The sequence below is a fragment of the Heteronotia binoei genome, chromosome 2, assembly GCF_032191835.1.
Source record: "Heteronotia binoei isolate CCM8104 ecotype False Entrance Well chromosome 2, APGP_CSIRO_Hbin_v1, whole genome shotgun sequence".
In the NCBI taxonomy this organism is placed as follows: domain Eukaryota; kingdom Metazoa; phylum Chordata; class Lepidosauria; order Squamata; family Gekkonidae; genus Heteronotia; species Heteronotia binoei.
Window position 1 is genome coordinate 135,204,119 of NC_083224.1, and position 17,410 is coordinate 135,221,528.

Sequence of the window (17,410 nt, forward strand, 5' to 3'; positions counted from 1 at the left end):
AGGCACTTAAGGCCGGCTCTGCCCCACACTTCTTCTTTCACCATCTGCTCGATCCACTGTATGCAGTGCAGGTTTTGGCTGGTCATCTGTTATGGGCAGGGTAGGAATTTTTCACCCTTCCTTTGATTGGCATGTAAAAGAAGGGCGTTTTTGCCTGCCTTGCGCTGCTGTCAGTGGCCTATGGGAAATTGGATGGATTGGGTCCATTAAATAGGATCGGTCACTTAGCAAGGTTAGTGTGGAATAAGGGAAAGTGGATCCATTGAGCATTATATGGCACTCTAACTGTTGGGGGTCAAAGGGTCTGTCAGGCCCAGTCTTTAGGTTTCATGGCCCAGAGCAGGGAATGAAGACTGCCTTTGGTGACGCCCTGGCTAGGCTTCTCCACTCCAAGTTTTGCAGCTTGGGAGGAAAGAGCTCCAGGGTGGCACCACATTTGCCATGCTGGCTGGCTGTGAGCCAGAGGGATGACTCACAGCCAAGACAAGGAGGGTCATCCAGTATATGGCAAGGAGGTGGTCCGGGGAACCCCTGGCCTTAGCCTGTTGTTTCCATACTTGGGTTTGCCCTTGCCACAAATGTGTAAATAACCAATAAAGTGTTTCTTCCAAGGGGGGCGGGCAATCTGGACTTGAGTGATTGTTGCTTGCAGGCATGGCTTTCTGCCCTGAAAGCAGTTAGCAGTGTTCTCCTCCCACCACTTCTTTCCCCCCACATAGGAAACAATCCAGAGTGCTGGGATCACCCTGTTTAGGTGCCCATAAAATTGGATCTCTTTGTCCAATCAACTTGAAACTAGGGGGTTATTTAATGAACTGCTCTGCTGCAGTTTTGGTGCCTGCACCTTTAAAATAACCCCCCAGCTACTTGGAAAGTTCCCTCATAGGAAATAATGGGCTCAAAAAGTTCAGAGTCCTCCCCAACCCCTTGGCAATATCAATATTTTTCTGGTTCAATATACCTGGACCTCCCTTCCAATCCCCTTCCTCACATTTTTGCATATATTTTGCATAACATACATTAACTACAGTTAAGGCACCACAGCATAACCCGCCTTTCTCACTATCTCTTTTGTGAGAGAGCTCAACAAGGCTTTTTCTAGTGGATCTTAACAGATGAATCTGCTCTGGTTAGATCAGATTCATACATTTGCTATGACATGATGTAATCCTAGAGTTCCACAAGGGTTTTCTTTTCAAACTGCTGTAGAAAGCTGCCACCTGGTAATTACAAAGCACTTGGCATTTTTTGGCCATTTGTATTGATTTGACAGGGGGCATGAATGTATGAGATACTGAGTTTTGTCTTCGTCCAGCAAAAAAAGTCCAGTTAGGTATAATATTAATATTCAAACCTACCTGCTGGTTGCAAGGGTTTCTAAGAAATATAGATATTAATTGCATTCCATCAACAATGATTTAATTGAAATGACTCAATGATTTAATTGAAAAGACTCACCCCTTCATTTTTGTTGCCTCGAGCTCTGTATTTTTGAGACAATTTGCCAACTGTGTTTTCTTTTCTTTTTTCTTTCTGATTTAACCAGGCACTTCCACTGTTATTGTCACTTGTTCTGCTGTTGATTTGCTGTTTTCCAGGTGTCTTGCTGTGTCCTCTTTCAACTTCACTGTGATCTGAACGATCAGATAATGATCTTCTACCACGTTTCCTGTTATCTTGCCTTCTTTGCTGTTGCTCATTCTCACTGCTGTTTCTGTTATTGCTCTCACTGCTGCTGGTTCTACTACTACTACTACTACTACTACTACTACTACTACTACTACTACCACTGTGTCCAGTGTTCTTACTGCTACTGCTACTATCACTGGTCCTTTGGCTGCTTTCACTGCTAGTTCTACTACTGCCCTCACTATTACTTCTACTGTTGCTGCTACTTTGAGGTTTCTTAGGACTCTTTAAACGGTTCTTGCTATGCTGTCCACTTTGAGCTTCATGACTGCTGAAACCATCCAGACGTCTTTCTTCATTGTCCGCATCTTCACCACTGCTTCTACTGGAAACACTTGATGTACTTTCACTGCTGCTGTACATAGTCTTGAAGTTCCAGTAAGGGATAGAACCAGAGAACACAGTATCTTGTTAAAATCTCCGGAATTCAATGTGAAATTTTGTATAATAAAATTTTTGTATACATCATATTGATGCTATAGTAAATTTGCATGTAGAATTAGTAATGTGCCTTCCCTAAAGGAGAACAAGTTCCCATCATGTCTGCAGCAACTGGAAAGACCAAGAGCCCGGCAATACTTGTCCAAAACATTCAAGATGAAAGCTCAATATGTTCTTACTAAGAATTCATTGCCAATAAATCATTGGTTTTGTGAGCACTCTACTTGTGTGAGCCATGAAATTACTATGAAATACCAGAACTATTAATTCATGCAAGACTGTGAGCCCATTCTATGAACTAGAACACTTGCTTTGGAAAACCAGATTTGGAATCTCAGTCTTGAGTTCCTTCTGGAAAAAAAGCCCTGAGCACCACCATTATTTAAAAAAGCTCTGCAGAATCCAACAATATGATGCATATATCCTTTATGTGTTCATAGGTAATCTGGCTGGATACTATACTAGAAAAAGTGCCATCTAAGGCATAAATCATGATTGTGTTCAGTTAACTGTGTTTTAGTTTATTTGCTGTCTAAAGTCTTGCGGTAACATACACTGTTGTAAAATACTTTTACAACATAAATTATTTAGACAATGGCTATAGAATGTGTTACATCATATTGTCAAGATGGACACCTTGGACATACCTGAATTCTCTTATTTGTCTTCTCAGTTCGACCATCTGTTTTTGGCTCTCCAAGTCTGTGTGCATCACTTAGCTGAACTGCAACTTGTATCAACTTAATTGGTGGCTCTGATTGAACTGAAAGTATAAGCTTTTTAGAAACAATCCTACAGGTTATCCTGATAATATACATGATCATTTAGGGTTTCTCAAATGTGGCCACTGGTGACTCAATGAACAACGATATAATATAATTGTTCTTCAAATAATATTTCTGAAGAGTTATCATATAAACAAGTAAATTGTCATTTGTCATTTCTTTGCATTGTGGTATTTCAAAAGTCTATTCAAGGGTAATTAATCACCTTTAATTCTGATAATACGAAATAGTAAAGGGGTGAGTTAAATTCTTTGAAATATAACTAGCAAACCAACACCTGTACAAACATTAATCTCTTATTGAGATAAGAAATTCTTCTTCTTATTGAGCAAGTATGAAAAAGTTAACCCTACAATTACTGTGAAGATAAATGTTAAAATTATCAAAGTGCCTTAGCTTTGCTTAATCACATTATCATAATAGTTTTAAAAGCAGAACAGATTTCAGCTTTTTCTCTCACTAATTTTAGGGATTATCAAAAAGCTTGTTACCCACCAAGAAATCTCACCTAGTCTTCTTCTGAGACTTCCATTCAGAGAAATCGGATTTGTTTGTTACAGAAGTGCATATTTATAAAAAAAAATAACAGTTGTATCTTTCTCTAAATCTGTTCTATCATAATCAAGTGACGAATACCAATTTCAACTCTTAACCTCTATCAAAAAGTAAAATCTTTCTTTTCTGTAACTGTTTCAGCTGTCCAAGATGAAAGTAACTCTAAGCAGAGTTATTTGACAGTTGAAAAGTGCTTAAACTCTTGTTTAGCTTGCAGTCAGCAAGAAAAGAATAGTGATATCATCACTACTGCTACACACTTACAAGTCAAAGCATGGTTGGAATTATTTTCTGAACATTTTAAAGTTTGATTAAGTGCTACCTTACCTGGATACATGGTGCATGTAATATTATGGTCACCTATGAAGCGATTGAGTATGACATTGCTAGGTCCAGCACGTACAGCTGAATATTTAAGGCAAGTCTCAAATCCAAATGTACTTGCATTAAGGTACCCAAGAAGTGGAACTGAGCGATGGCCACACCGTTCTACCAAATTGGTGCTTCCTGCTGACCTGGTTTTTGAATATCGTCTTTCCTGGATAGACAATGAATGCATTACAATATTAGAGGCTGCAACCTACTACTTGCACTAATTCACCTGGACCCATAGCTATTCAAAGACAGTTATCATAAAACAGAATGAAGATTAGTTTGGGGTGGGGGAGAGAGCCTCCTAGTCTATAAGAAGAACACCACCCATTGGATTCTCAAAATCACATCCATACACTGGTACACTTATTGCATGAAGCTTTTTTTTTTCTGAGACTGATTTCGCACTCAGCTTACCCTGCGGTCATGTTCCTCTTCTCTGTGCAGCGTCCGTCGGATTTCCCACTATCTGCACGGGAGTTACAGGAAGAGTCGCAGCTTTCGTGCAGCAAACAGAAACTGCTAAAAGCCAGTTCCTGTTCGCTGCGTGAAAGCCGTGGCACTTCCTGTAACTCCGGCGCAGATATTGGGAAATCTGACGGATGCTGCGCAGAGAAGAGGAACATGACCACAGGGTAAGCTGAGTGTGAAATCGGTCTGAGTTAGATCCCCACCCTGGATTTGAATCAGATTTCATAGTTTTAGAAGTCCTGTTTAGATGTTACAGTGAACAACTATGTAAGTGCAAACATCTGTTTGTAAGAAAGAGTTAATGTGTGTTCACTTTACAAATGAAACTGGGAATCAGCACCTGAATAAATGTGAGGTTTCATTCAGCTGTATTGACTGACATGAGAATTACTCAATGCACACATAAAGAAAAATCAAATATACGCTATACAAGGATTGTATATGCATTCACTGTAACAAGGGCTACAGAGAATGCTGACATTTGTGTAATAGTGTTTACTGCAATAGTCACAACTAATTCCAGCTAGACCAAGGCTACTCATTTTACTCACCATTAAAAATCAAAATTATGTGTCTTCTGGAACCAACAAGATATAAGCTATCCATATGCTACACCTCAATTTTCCAAGCAGCATAATTCAACATTACTACCAAATCTGTACCCATTTTGGGAAGTTGACTAGAATTAATTTGTTAACTTGCATAGCAATGATAGTGCTTTTATGCGTGGCTTACCAATTATATATGAAGTCTAAAATACAGTTGCTTGTTATGCAAGGTAAGTTTTACCATTTTACTTTTTAAAAAACATGTTTAAAGAAATAATACTGTGTTTTTTTCTATGTAAAAGTAACATGATACCATTTAAAAACAAAATGAAATAATATAAAATCCAACATGGATTACCTTTAGTTTATCATCCAGTACAGAACCTGTTTGAAAGTTCCAGTCCATTATGTTTGGCATTTCCTGAGGGGGAAGAATAGGAGTTGATTTTGTAGCAGATGCCTCTTCGCCATAACCAAAAACAGCATATGTGCTAGCTCTGGAAGATAAACAGAAGGAGAATATTGTGTTACAGTCACAAAAAATGTTAAAATAATCTTGAGAACAAACACCATTGCTTAGAAATTAACCCCAAAATTACACATGCAGCTATAGCAGCAATTTTTAAAAAACAAAATCAAATCAGGACAGTGCAGTATTTTGAGTGACATATTTGGACTTAAGCTCAAATACATTTTATGCTATTGAACAAAAATTACCTTGTAGCAAATTAGAGCACTGGTCTATTTATTTATTTATTTTATGACTTGTATGATTTCCCACAAAAGTGGCTCAGGGCGGCTCACAACAGACAATAAAACAAAATTTAAATTAACATTTACATATATAAACAGTTAAAATAGTCAAAACGTTTAAAACCTTAAAACATCAAGTCTTATAACAATATAAATAGCAAGAGTCTAGTAAACTACATTTGTTTCCCATCTCAGTTAGGTGTAAGCTAGCCAGAAGAGGGTTGTCTTACAGGCCCTGCGGAACTGAATAAGGTCCCGCAGGGCCCTCACCTCCTCCGGCAGCTGGTTCCACCATGTAGGGGCCATAACAGAAAAGGCCCTGTCTCTAGTTGATTTAAGGCGGACTTCTTTTGGCCCAGGGATAGCGAGAAGGTTTTGAGTTCCCGACCTCAGTACTCTCTGGGGAACATGTGGTCTAGTTAGCTCAGAATGGTTGACTCTGAGAAGCAGCAGATATCCAGAAGCACAGCTGTCTTCTGACACCTGCTACCTAGAATCCTTTAACTGGAGATGCCAGAAATTAAATGTAGGGCTTTCTGCATGAAAAGCATGTGCTGTACCACAGAGCCATTGCTTGTTCTCTACAATGGCCTTCAAAGGCATGGCCAATGCTAATTTAATTTGAAGTTAAAAGCAGCTCTTAGGAAGTTTCTAAACTAGAGGTGGGCATGAACCATACCACAAATCACTATTTGTGTATGAATCGGGCTGATTTGTATTTTGTTCCAAATTGGTCCAGACTTTGGTGAGTTGTTTGGTTCATTTTTGTAGTTCGTTTTCCCAGACAGACTGATGCTGATTCAATCATTTCCTATGCAATGCTGGGGTGGCATTTCTGGAAGCCCTAGAGACACCCATAGCAGTTGTCCATAGCTTGATTGGCAGCTCTGGGATCCAATCCCAGATTTCCCATTCTGCAGCACGAAAAGTTGTCATGAGAGCTGAAGCTGAGCTTCCCTTGGGGTACTTGCTGAGGGGGGTGGGGCTATAACTTGGACATTCCAAATCCAATCTTTGCCAAACTTGGAGGGCAAGTGGAGGAGAGCCTGCTGAAGACTCTCAGTGAGTTTTATACCTCCTGAATCAAATGAACCAATGAAACATGAACTGGGTCCAAAATCAAATGAATCACAAAATGAACCACCATTTCCCCCAGTTCATGTCCATCCCTATTCTTAATCCAACCAATTGGTTTTCAGCTTCTCAGCTCATTGACTTGCAAACTCAGTGGTATTTTTATGGCCTGTGTGGGACATGTTTACAGAAGCTATAGAGTCAAAACAGGAAAACTAAAACGGTGTCAGTGAAGTGATTTCACTGTGCGATAGACACATTTTGCACAGTGGCAGTAAACATGCAAAATTCAAGAGGAGAGTGCTGCACCAAAAATGAAGCAAAAAGCAAAAACAAAGAGAAGAGAACAATTGTGGTGGGAAGGGAAAAAATGATTCCGTTATACTTGGACAATGTAACTGAATAAAATAATTTTTCTTCCCACAGTAGTAAACTTTTCTTTCCCCCATGAATAATATGAACCACTCTTTCCTAACTGCACTTCATTGCACAGCCAACAATATGCTATTCCAGAGCTGCCGTTCAATACTTTGGATAGCTCCAGGTGCCGGCCAACCTACCATCATCAATCCATCCAGTTCTGCCAAAACTAGTTATGGTTTACATGACTAGGCTTATTTAACCAACCTTCATCCTGACATTACAAAGGCACCCCCTAAAGTGATTTAGGGGGAATGTCTAAAATTCTTGCTTGGCCCCATCAGCTAATCCCATGAAAGGTGAATGGGCAGCACCCAACAGCAAAAGCCTGCTCAGAGAAGTCATGACTAAAATATAAACTGAACAATCATGCTTCCCTCTTGGCTGCCAGTCATTTTATCACCCAATGGGACTTTGCACTCCCTTTTGAATTCCAGTGGGCTGGGGCAAATTACTCCTCAGCATTAATGCTGGGAATTCTAGTATTCAAATGCAAGTCTTACTACATTCAGAGGGACTAAATCCTTGGCAAGTGCAGGGCTTTTTTTTGTAGCAGAAACTCCTTTGCATATTAGGCCACACATCCCTGATGTAGCCAATCCTCCCAGATTTAGTCCATCTGAATGTAGTAAGACTTGCATTTGAATACTAGAATACTAGAATTGCATTTGAATACTAAAACAGGGCTCTTAGTACAGGGGCTACTGAAAGCTCCAGGAGGATGGACTACATCAGGGGTGAAGGAGTTCCTTCTACAAAAAAAAGCCCTGGGCAAGTGAATACAGAAACATGGATGGGCTGAGGTGACCTGTATAACTATGAAGCGGGAGGTGGTCTGTGTTCCCATGTCTAGTTTAATGTGCTTCACATACTATAACAAAGGCTAAGAGCACCTAATCCTCTGTATCTGAAAGACAGATCTGCATTCCTTTTATCTTTCTTTCTCTTCCTCCTATCAGTGGCTGTAGCAGTGAAGGTACTGCAGAAAACATGCAGTTGTGCTTCATATGGTACACCTCAGTCAAAAATAAATAAAGAACACATTATCACTCATGGGCTTTGTTTCTTTTCCAACAGTGCTCTGTTCCTCATAAAGGGCATGACAGCTGTGCTCTATGTTAGAACCTTTAGGAAAAAATACCGGAACCAAAATATTCTTTTAGACAAGCTAAGGGGATGAAAGAAATTACAAATCAACTTACATTTTAAGATACCTCATCTAGGCAGAATAGACTAAAAGGAAGTGGCTTTAATTTTAGTCACATTCAATAATTTAAATGGCTTCCAAATAGCAGCCTGTGTCTTCATGCTTTTTTTTTCGGGGGTGGGGGGAGGTTTCATTTTTTAGTACTTTCTTAACAAAGCCAACAGTCACCTTTTCCCACCTAATAAAAGTGGAGAATCAATACTTCCCCACTGAGTACAGAGAACCAACAAATGTAGCTGCATCCCAAGTGACATGTGTCAGTGTCTACAGAATCACATAGCATAATAAAAATAAGCTTCCAGAGCCAGTTCTGATGCTTTAACAAGAAAACAAGTAACAAAGGTACTGAAAATATTTGTGTGCTGTGATCCCTCTTTGAGGGAGAAAATATAAAAGGGATAAATTGACATGTTCTGAATAAGAGAGGTTGTTCATTTATCTACAAGGAAAATGCTCTATGAGTGAGATGCTACAGTTAAGGTTTCTTATGCAGACTGACACAACAGATCCTTGTCCTTATATGACCCTTGGGGAGAGGTGCTGACTGGATAGTTAATGCCTCTTTGAAAGAGAACAGAACCTATTGGAAAAGTGTCAGAGTCCAATCCATTTCCTTTTGATAATGAACACTGTACTATATACGTCACTTAATGGTCAGATGTAGAATTGACAGATTATATCACATAAAGGGACAATCAGACGCTTTCTCTCATATACATATAACATTCATCATTCAGTGACTGCGACATCAACTGCTGACATCTATAGCACAGTTTAAAAACATGAACATTATTATTAGTTTGCATGTTCACTTATTGATTGTCAGGGCTTTTTTTGGCAGCAGGAACTCCTTTGCGTATTAGGTCACACTTCCCTGGCGTTCCCAATCCTCCAAGGACTTACAGGGCTCTTAGTACAGGGTCTACCGTAAGCTCCAGAAGGATTGGCTACATCAGGGGGTTGTGGCCTAATATGCAAAGGAGTTCTTGCTACAAAAAAGCCCTGCTGACTGTTTTTTAGTGCTGGTACGTCATGCTATCAGATGAGAATCATCAAGTGACATGACTGACTGGCCCACAAGCAAATGTATGACTAAATTTCAATTTTATTTGTTTAAAACATTTATTAGTTTCCTTTTTCTCTTGTGGAACTCAAGGGAGCTTACAATATAAATAAACATTAAAAACACAATAAAAACAATTATAAGATCTATTAAAAGGCACAGTTTAAAAACTCCAGTGACAATTGTGTGAAAGATACTGTCAAGTCACAGCCTGCCTATGCAGAAGTCTTTTGTCAATGCCTTTCTCTGCAAAGTCTTCTTTGGTGGTCTCCCATCCATGTATCCGCCCTACTACTGAAATCTGATGAGATCTGGCTATTCCGCATCCCTCCAAGTAGGACTGCCAATAAATAAATCTATATCAATCAAATGCAGTTTTAAATAAAACTGTCTTCAACTGCCTTCTGGAATTTGGCAGTGAGGGGGCCAGGCAAGCCTCCCTGTGGAAGCTGTTCCATAACAGTGGAGATGCCACTGAAAAGGCCCTCTCTCTTATGCCCACCAGATGAGCCTCTTTGAGGTGGAGCCAGCAGAATTTCTACCTGAGCAGGAACTTATGGGAGAAGACCCTTCTTGAAAAACCCTGGTCCCAAGTCATGTCAGGCTTTAAAGTCAAAACTGAGCGAGGTCCCACAAGGCCAATACCATGAATTGAGCTTGGGAGTGAATTTGTAACCAGTGTAATTGCAGTAGTATCAGAGTTATATGCTCCCAGTACCTGGTCCTGACCAGCAGTCTAGCCGCAACATTCTGTACTGGCTCAGCTTCTGAACACTTTTCAAGAGTAGTTCCGAATACAGTGCATTACAATAGTCCAGTCTAGATGTATTTAAGGCATGAATCACTGCGGCTAGATCTGATTGAACCAGGAATGGGTGCAGACAGGGCTTTTTCTGAGCAGGAACACACAGGAATGCAGTTTCAGCTGGTTTTGCATCAAAGGTTGTGGCCTAATATGCAAATGAGTCCCTGCAGGACCCTTTCTACAAAAATCCTTGTGTGAAACAATGGTGACATTAAGGGGTGTGGCCTAATATGCAAATGAGTTTGTGCTGGGCTTTTTCTACAAAAAAAAAACCCTTAGGTGAAGACTGAAGTTGTGCAAACATACTCTGAGCTACAGCAGTCACCTTGTTTTCTAGGGTGATGGCTGTGTCAATCAGCACTCTCAAACTGAACCTGGCTCTTAAGGAGTAGTACAACCCTACCTACAGAGAAATCTGAAGTCCCTGGTCTGCCTTTCTAATAACACAGAGAACCTCTATCTTGTCAGGATTAAGTTTCAGCTTATTCACCCCCCTGCCCCATATAGCCCATGACCGATTCTAAGCGCTTGTTGTTTGCAACATCAATAGCATCCTTAGAATTAGGTAAAAAGATAGGTAGAGAGTGGGGGCTGCTGGGGGGGGGCCCTCCATCCGAAATTTTTTTCCATGGCCCCCCCAACTGGAATTTTATGGTTGCAGGCGTGTGGGTATCATCTGTATATTGGTGATATTGCAGCTCATTAACTTATTAATTCAGAACAGCTCTACCAATTGCAAATGGCCATGAGGGAGCAAGTTTTGATTTGGCAGTTTTATGTTTGTGTTCAAAATTGTTAACAGGGAGGGACCAACAGATTGTTGGATAATATGAAGCAGATGTGTGTTGCAGAGGACAGTAGTGGTGGTGGTAAGAGCTTTTCCAGATGAACAAGAACTTCAGAACCATGAAATTCTTCTTTATGAGCAAAAGCTGCATAAACTGTGGCCAAAGATGTAGGCTATGATTTTGTGGAAGAGACTCATATGATCTGATCCATTGTGTCCTGACAGCAAGGTACAAGTTCAATAGTGCTTTGAAGACTGACAAGATTTTCAGGGTATGATCTTTTCAGGGTTTGATTCTGTGATGGTTGTATTGCACACAACTGATTGTGAGAATAGTATAGCAACTGAAAGCTCATCTTGTGAAAATTGTGTTGGTGTCCAAAGTGTTAATGGACTCAAGTCTAACTGTTCTACTGCAGACCAACACTGATACTCTCTAAAACTGTGTTTTGATTGACTGTCCCTTACAGCTGACATTTTTTTTTATGGCAGAATGAAAATGCTGTACAAAAATGCTGCCATGCTGACCACCTTATGTATATAGCTCTCAGTATCTCCTGTGCTTTATATGCAAGCACATTCTTGTTGCCTTTTACCTTTAAAAAAAACAAAAAACAAATCCCTTGCATAATTAATCACATTTGCATCACACACATATGTAAACTTATAGTTATGTTTATTTGACTTTTTCATACTTTAAAAACTAGAATAAGAGCTCTCCTTAAGGTATATTTTTCAATGGTTTGTCACTGCAGATACATGATAAATTTTGGATAGTGCCTTTACTGGCAGTTTTCTACAGTTCTGCTTTAAGCTCTAGATGATGGTTTCTCAAAAAGTATGCTTATTCTTTCTCATAATATTATGAAGAAAAATACAATTTTAATTGTCCATCTGTTGTTGCACCAAATATTACTACAATAGGAGCCAAAATTTAAATATCCCGAATTAGAACTGTAGGGCATCCACATAAAGTTTGGAAGGGCTGTCATGAGTATATGTTTTTTGGGGGGAGAGGATTATGCTGAAGAAGTGGTAAAGATTCTAATTATGGCTGAAATACGAATTCTAAGCTATCAATTGTAGCTTAGCTATTTTTCATATAATCAAAATTAATACTTTAGAAAAAGAAAGGAATTGGATTCTTTGGACTGGATTTGGATTGGGTTGGATTCTATGGATTTTTGTCTGCTAATGGTGGAAACCATAAGCACAAAGATCCTCTTGCCAGATGTCAAACAGACATATTTCTAAAAACATTTACTTGTTGTACATGAATTGATTTTATTAGAATTTATTTCCATGTAAATATTTTAGGATTACAATTCATTTTCTTCCTAAAAGGCTACAACTTCTGCACTGACTCAGCTTCTGAATACTTTTCAAGAGTAGTTCCAAACACAGCACATTACAATAATCCAGTCTAGATGTATCTAAGGCATGAATCACTGTGGAACTTCCCTGCAATTGTATTTTTCTGGTGGCTTTCTGTAACGCTACATGGCTAAATATAGTTACACTTTAACTTCGTGTCATGCCTTCTTCATTCTGTTTTTAACCTATTACAAATGGTATGCTCAACCTGGGGCTTTTCCTTCATGCCCTGAAACATCCTCACACTCTTTTTGGTTTGCTTGCTTAGCATACAGCCTGATGAAAAGTTCCAGAAAACTTAAAAGATTGCTTGTTGCATTTCAGCTGTGACTTGATGAAATCACAAAACAACTGTGAAAATCAACACATAATGAAAGACATCTAAATGCTGGGGAAAAAAAATTAATTCAACCTACCTTAGAGAAAATATATCAGTTTCTTCTTTGCATGGAGGCATTTCAAACTTGAAGCTTTTGTTCTTAATGTTCACAGCAACATCAGCAGCCTTGACAGGGAGATTTACAGTCAGTTTGGCATATTCTTCTAATCCAGCCTGAAGTAGAGAGTTTCGGATTCCCATCTTGAAGATCATATGCTTGTCTATGCTGATAACATAGCATAACATGACTAAGGTTAAAAATTATACAGTAAGGACTGAGAACTGACTTGTACCACATTTTAAGAGTAGGGAATTTTATATACCTGGATATGTTATTTACCTGAAAGACAACTCAGTTTTCAGTCTAACTTCAGTAAGACGTGATTCGGACAGGTTACCATTTTGTGGAAGCTCAGGAGTAAACCAAGCTTTAGCTGTTAAAAAGAAAGCATGGAAAATGAACATGTGATTACTAGTGCCCTCAAAAAAATGGATGCTTAAATGCACTAAGTTACATCTTACTGACAAAGGAATAGGAGTACCAGACAAAGGAGGCCATATATTCTTTGAACTGCCATCCTTTCATTTAGCTAGCTGAAATTTGGCATGGTTTGAAGTTGTTTGAGTCACAGTATTCCCATTTCTACACAATGCTAACAATTTATTCACAAAAACATCCTCATTCTTAATATCTTGAGTCTCATCAGTTTCGGTAGAAATCGTTTCTAAGTAAAAAAGTTCAGGATTGCAATTTCAAAGTCCCCCCCCCCCTTTCATTATTTACATATGTTGCCTTTAAGAAAGTCCCAGAACAGAATCCTAATCAGGGTCATTCTTCCTGAGATTGTATACATATTAACAGTTCCTTCCTGGGAAATACTTATGGCCTATTCTAGTCATTGGTAGAAATTATTCAAACTATACAATATAATTTTTGACCAATACCACAGGGTTGAGAATTATATTCTGCTGCCTTACCATTTCCTGCGAAACTTGTGATAGCGACATGAGTCAAGCTTCTTTCCAAAGGTAAACCAGTACCTACAGCCACAGCATAACTGGCATCAACAGATGTTAAAGCTTTGACCCACCGAATGGGAATACCTCTTGACAGTCTATATATAAGTTTAGCTATCCAAGAGTCACTATGTTCTGGTTTGTAGAGTTCCTGCAATGATAAATTTGTGTCTTTAAACCAAGAAAAATTGACCACCACACTCCATGTAAATGATGTTTTCGCAGGAGAAAGCTCGTCAGTGGGATTATAACTATTGGTGATCAAAGTTAGAATTCATTGCACCTGCTCAAACTGTAAATCAAGACTGTTCAAGCACTTAAAGAAGAAAGAGTTAAAAAAAAGAATTGTATTTTAAGCTTTTGATCATGAATCGGACAGTGCTATCAAAAGGCACCTGGCATGCTTCCACAACTGTCTTCACATCTGTTGCTGCAGTGATGATGTTTTTGTCAAACATTTGTACATATCCTCCCACTGTGAGTGCTTCATGGGGCATCATTTTCTGGTCAGAACGCTGTGTATGATAAATGGAAACTCATTAGAATGGACATAGTACTTCTGTGATTAATCCTTTTCTTGGTTTATTTTTTGGTCCATTTACCATTTTCAGAAGCTTTTTTGCATCAACCGGCCTGTCATTATCACTATCAGCTTCATATCTTCTTTTAAGTGAGAATTCTGCAAGATTTGGAATTCCTACACCCACCTATGATGGAAATAAAAACACATTTGTCAAAAGGACTTGTGTATACTATTCAAGACAGACAGCATATATTAATCAACCAAATGACAGCTGTAATCCAATGAAATGTATTACATTTGATATATTTACAGGGTAGTCCTAATCACAATTACACTGTTATAAACCCATTGACTTCAACAGACTTAGTGGGGTGTAACCCTGCTTATGACTTCACTATTAAACCTCAAAGAGGGGAACTTTATTGGGGTCCCAGAAAAGTGGTTCATTGCCATTAAATATGACTTAACTGATAATTTAATAAAGAGGGTATGTCTAATATTTTGCTTTTATGACCCTAATATAGTAAAAAGAAGAAGATTAAAAATTAAAATTCAAGGCTTGTCATGTTCTGGAAAACCCTTAATTAAAAGCATTTAAAATTATTTTGGTCTCATGTAGGTACATGTTATTACTAGCAATAAAGCTATAGAATACTAAGAACAGAACAAGTTTGAGAAGTCCAACTTTTCCCTTCCTCTATGCTCTCTATGAAGCCACTGCTGAGGGTCAAAGGATCCTCCAGGATAATCTATCATGCTGCATGAGGCCTACAGAAACAAGGAGCATTAGACTAAATTTGTATGAGAGGAGTATTGTCTGTGAACTTGAGCTCTATTCATGAAAAGTACAATTCCATCCAATTCCACATTTGCACACAGTACTTTGTCCCTGAGGGTTCCTGAACTCTAAACAGCATGTTTCTGGGGGAAGGTGGGAAGCTGTTCACAGAAGCTTGGATCCAGTTCTTCAAGGCATCCTGTCTACTACTTATAAAAGTAGATGATTTGGAGCCTCAGTTCCAAGTATTATCACTTTTCTTAAAAGGAGGAAATGTCACATCTGAATGGCCCTGCTCCATAATATGCCCATCAAAGATTCCAAATTATTGTCATACTAACAAATAATTATAAAGATTTAGTGTTAACATGAAATTAGGTATGTAAATATCTAATTACCTCCAATGGAGAAAATTTATTTCCAAGAATATTTGCCTCAAATCTGGTTGACATAAAATTTGGGAGTATACTCCCTACAGTATTCAGGATGAAAACTTCAGTTGTCACACCAGCCATAAGAGATTCTGAAAAAGCAAGATAACAATGTACAATAAATTCAGTGTTCCTCAAATAGCCCAATGCAGATATAATCAATTTCTAATTGCTTCATGAGAAAACAGCGCATTATGAAAAACAGCCAAAAAATACAGCTGTAGAAGTAATACAAACTTCTGGAGCTTGTTTTTTTGGACTGTTATTAGGTTTGTGCCTGTGAAATTGTGCCTTCTATCCATTATCTCTTCTTGTTCAGTGGGATCTGTACTAGGAGTGCTTATCTGCAGTTATTCTGTATAGGATCATGTGGCAGGATTTCTTTTTCATAGCTTGGAGTGAGTCTGCAATGTAGGAACTGTATGTCAAAAATTTGGCAAGTGTTTAATGGCAAGAGGGACTGAAATAAGAAATTTGAATTTGCAGAAATAGATATGGAAACCTGAGCTAACTGACATCAATTAGGCAGGTGGGAGGCTTTCTGAGTTCTACCATCCTAAACTGAGTTACTGGCAGAAAAATAGTGAAGACTTGAAATGTCTATTGAGGAAGGTTAAAGCAGAAAGTGCTAAAGCAGGATCATAGATTAACATCAAAAAGACAAAAAATGATGACTACTGTAGAATTGCACAACTTTAAAGCTGACAATGAAAATGTTAAAAATATTTTATTATTTGACTCCATCATAAACCAAAAGGGAGACTGCAACTAAGAAGTCGGAAGGAGACTGAGACTGGGAAGGGCAGCCACAAAGGAGCTTGCAAAGATCCTTAAATGTCACTGGAGAATTCATAACATAGTATTCCCCATTGCTATATATGGGTATGAAAGCTGGACAATGAAGAAAGCTGACAGTGAAGAGAGCTGATAGGAAGAAAGTGGATTTATTGGAAAATGTGGTGTTGAAGGAGAGTTTTATAGCTACAAGGACTGTCAGTAGAAAGGGTAAGAGTCCAGTAGCACCTTAAAGACATTTGTGGTAGGGCATGAGCTATCATGGGTCACTGCTCACTTCTTCAGATAGAGTTAGACTACCAAAGTCACAAAAAATGAGTTTGAGATAAAATGAAGCCTGAATTCTCCCTAGAAGCTAAAATGACTTAACTGAGGCTATCATACTTTGGTCATATTTTGAGAAAACAAGAGTCACTGGAAAAGACAATGATGCTAGGAAAAGTTGAAGGCAGCAGGGAAAGAGAAAGACCCAGGGCTTTTTTTGAGCAGGAACGCACAGGGACGCAGTTCCGGCTGGCTTGGCAGCAGGGTATGTGGCCTAATATGAAAATGAGTTCTGCTGAGCCTTTTTTACAAAAGAGCCTTATGTGAAACAATGGTGATGTCAGGAGGTGTGGCCTAATATGTAAATGGGTTCCTGCTGGGCTTTTTCTACAAACAAAGCCCTGGAAAGACCCAATATGAGATGGATTGACTCAATCAAGGAAGCCACGGCCCTTGTTTGCAAGACATGAGCAAAGCTATTAATGATAAGATGTTTTGGAGGCAATTAATTCATAGGGTTGCCATAAGTCAGAAGTGACTTGATGGTACTTAACACACACAAAGCGAGTTACTGGTTTCTAAAGTCAATGGGCTTAGAAGCATGAAGTCCGTATTAAATCAATGGGTTTAGAAGCTTGTAACTCTGCTTAGAATGCTGCTGTCAATATTCTCTTAGAAAGATTTATTCCTTGCAATAGATTATGTTTCAGCCTCAAGTGCCTCTCAGGTGTCTATGAGTTGTTCAGTTGTGGGGGACCCTGAGGTAATTTTAGGGATGAGTCCAGCTATTATTTAATAGTTCTGTTATACCAACAACTGAGCTCCAGTGGTCTTCTAACAAATAAGGTGTATTTCACTCAAAATAATAGTTTCCTTCTT

The 17,410-nt window shown here is 38.8% G+C and overlaps 1 protein-coding gene across 1 annotated transcript in view; it reads right to left on the reverse strand.

Moving 5' to 3' along the window:
- Nucleotides 1-17,410, reverse strand: part of LOC132566744 (vitellogenin-1-like) — a 67,527-nt gene that overhangs the window by 25,484 nt on the left and 24,633 nt on the right. The window contains exons 14-23 of the mRNA XM_060232082.1: nucleotides 15,440-15,564; nucleotides 14,343-14,447; nucleotides 14,136-14,255; nucleotides 13,702-13,891; nucleotides 13,064-13,157; nucleotides 12,761-12,949; nucleotides 5,220-5,358; nucleotides 3,798-4,008; nucleotides 2,778-2,893; nucleotides 1,459-2,055 (exon numbers count right to left, since the gene is read on the reverse strand). Coding sequence (XP_060088065.1) covers nucleotides 1,459-2,055; nucleotides 2,778-2,893; nucleotides 3,798-4,008; nucleotides 5,220-5,358; nucleotides 12,761-12,949; nucleotides 13,064-13,157; nucleotides 13,702-13,891; nucleotides 14,136-14,255; nucleotides 14,343-14,447; nucleotides 15,440-15,564 — 1,886 coding nt within the window. The remainder of the gene's footprint in view (nucleotides 1-1,458; nucleotides 2,056-2,777; nucleotides 2,894-3,797; nucleotides 4,009-5,219; nucleotides 5,359-12,760; nucleotides 12,950-13,063; nucleotides 13,158-13,701; nucleotides 13,892-14,135; nucleotides 14,256-14,342; nucleotides 14,448-15,439; nucleotides 15,565-17,410) is intronic.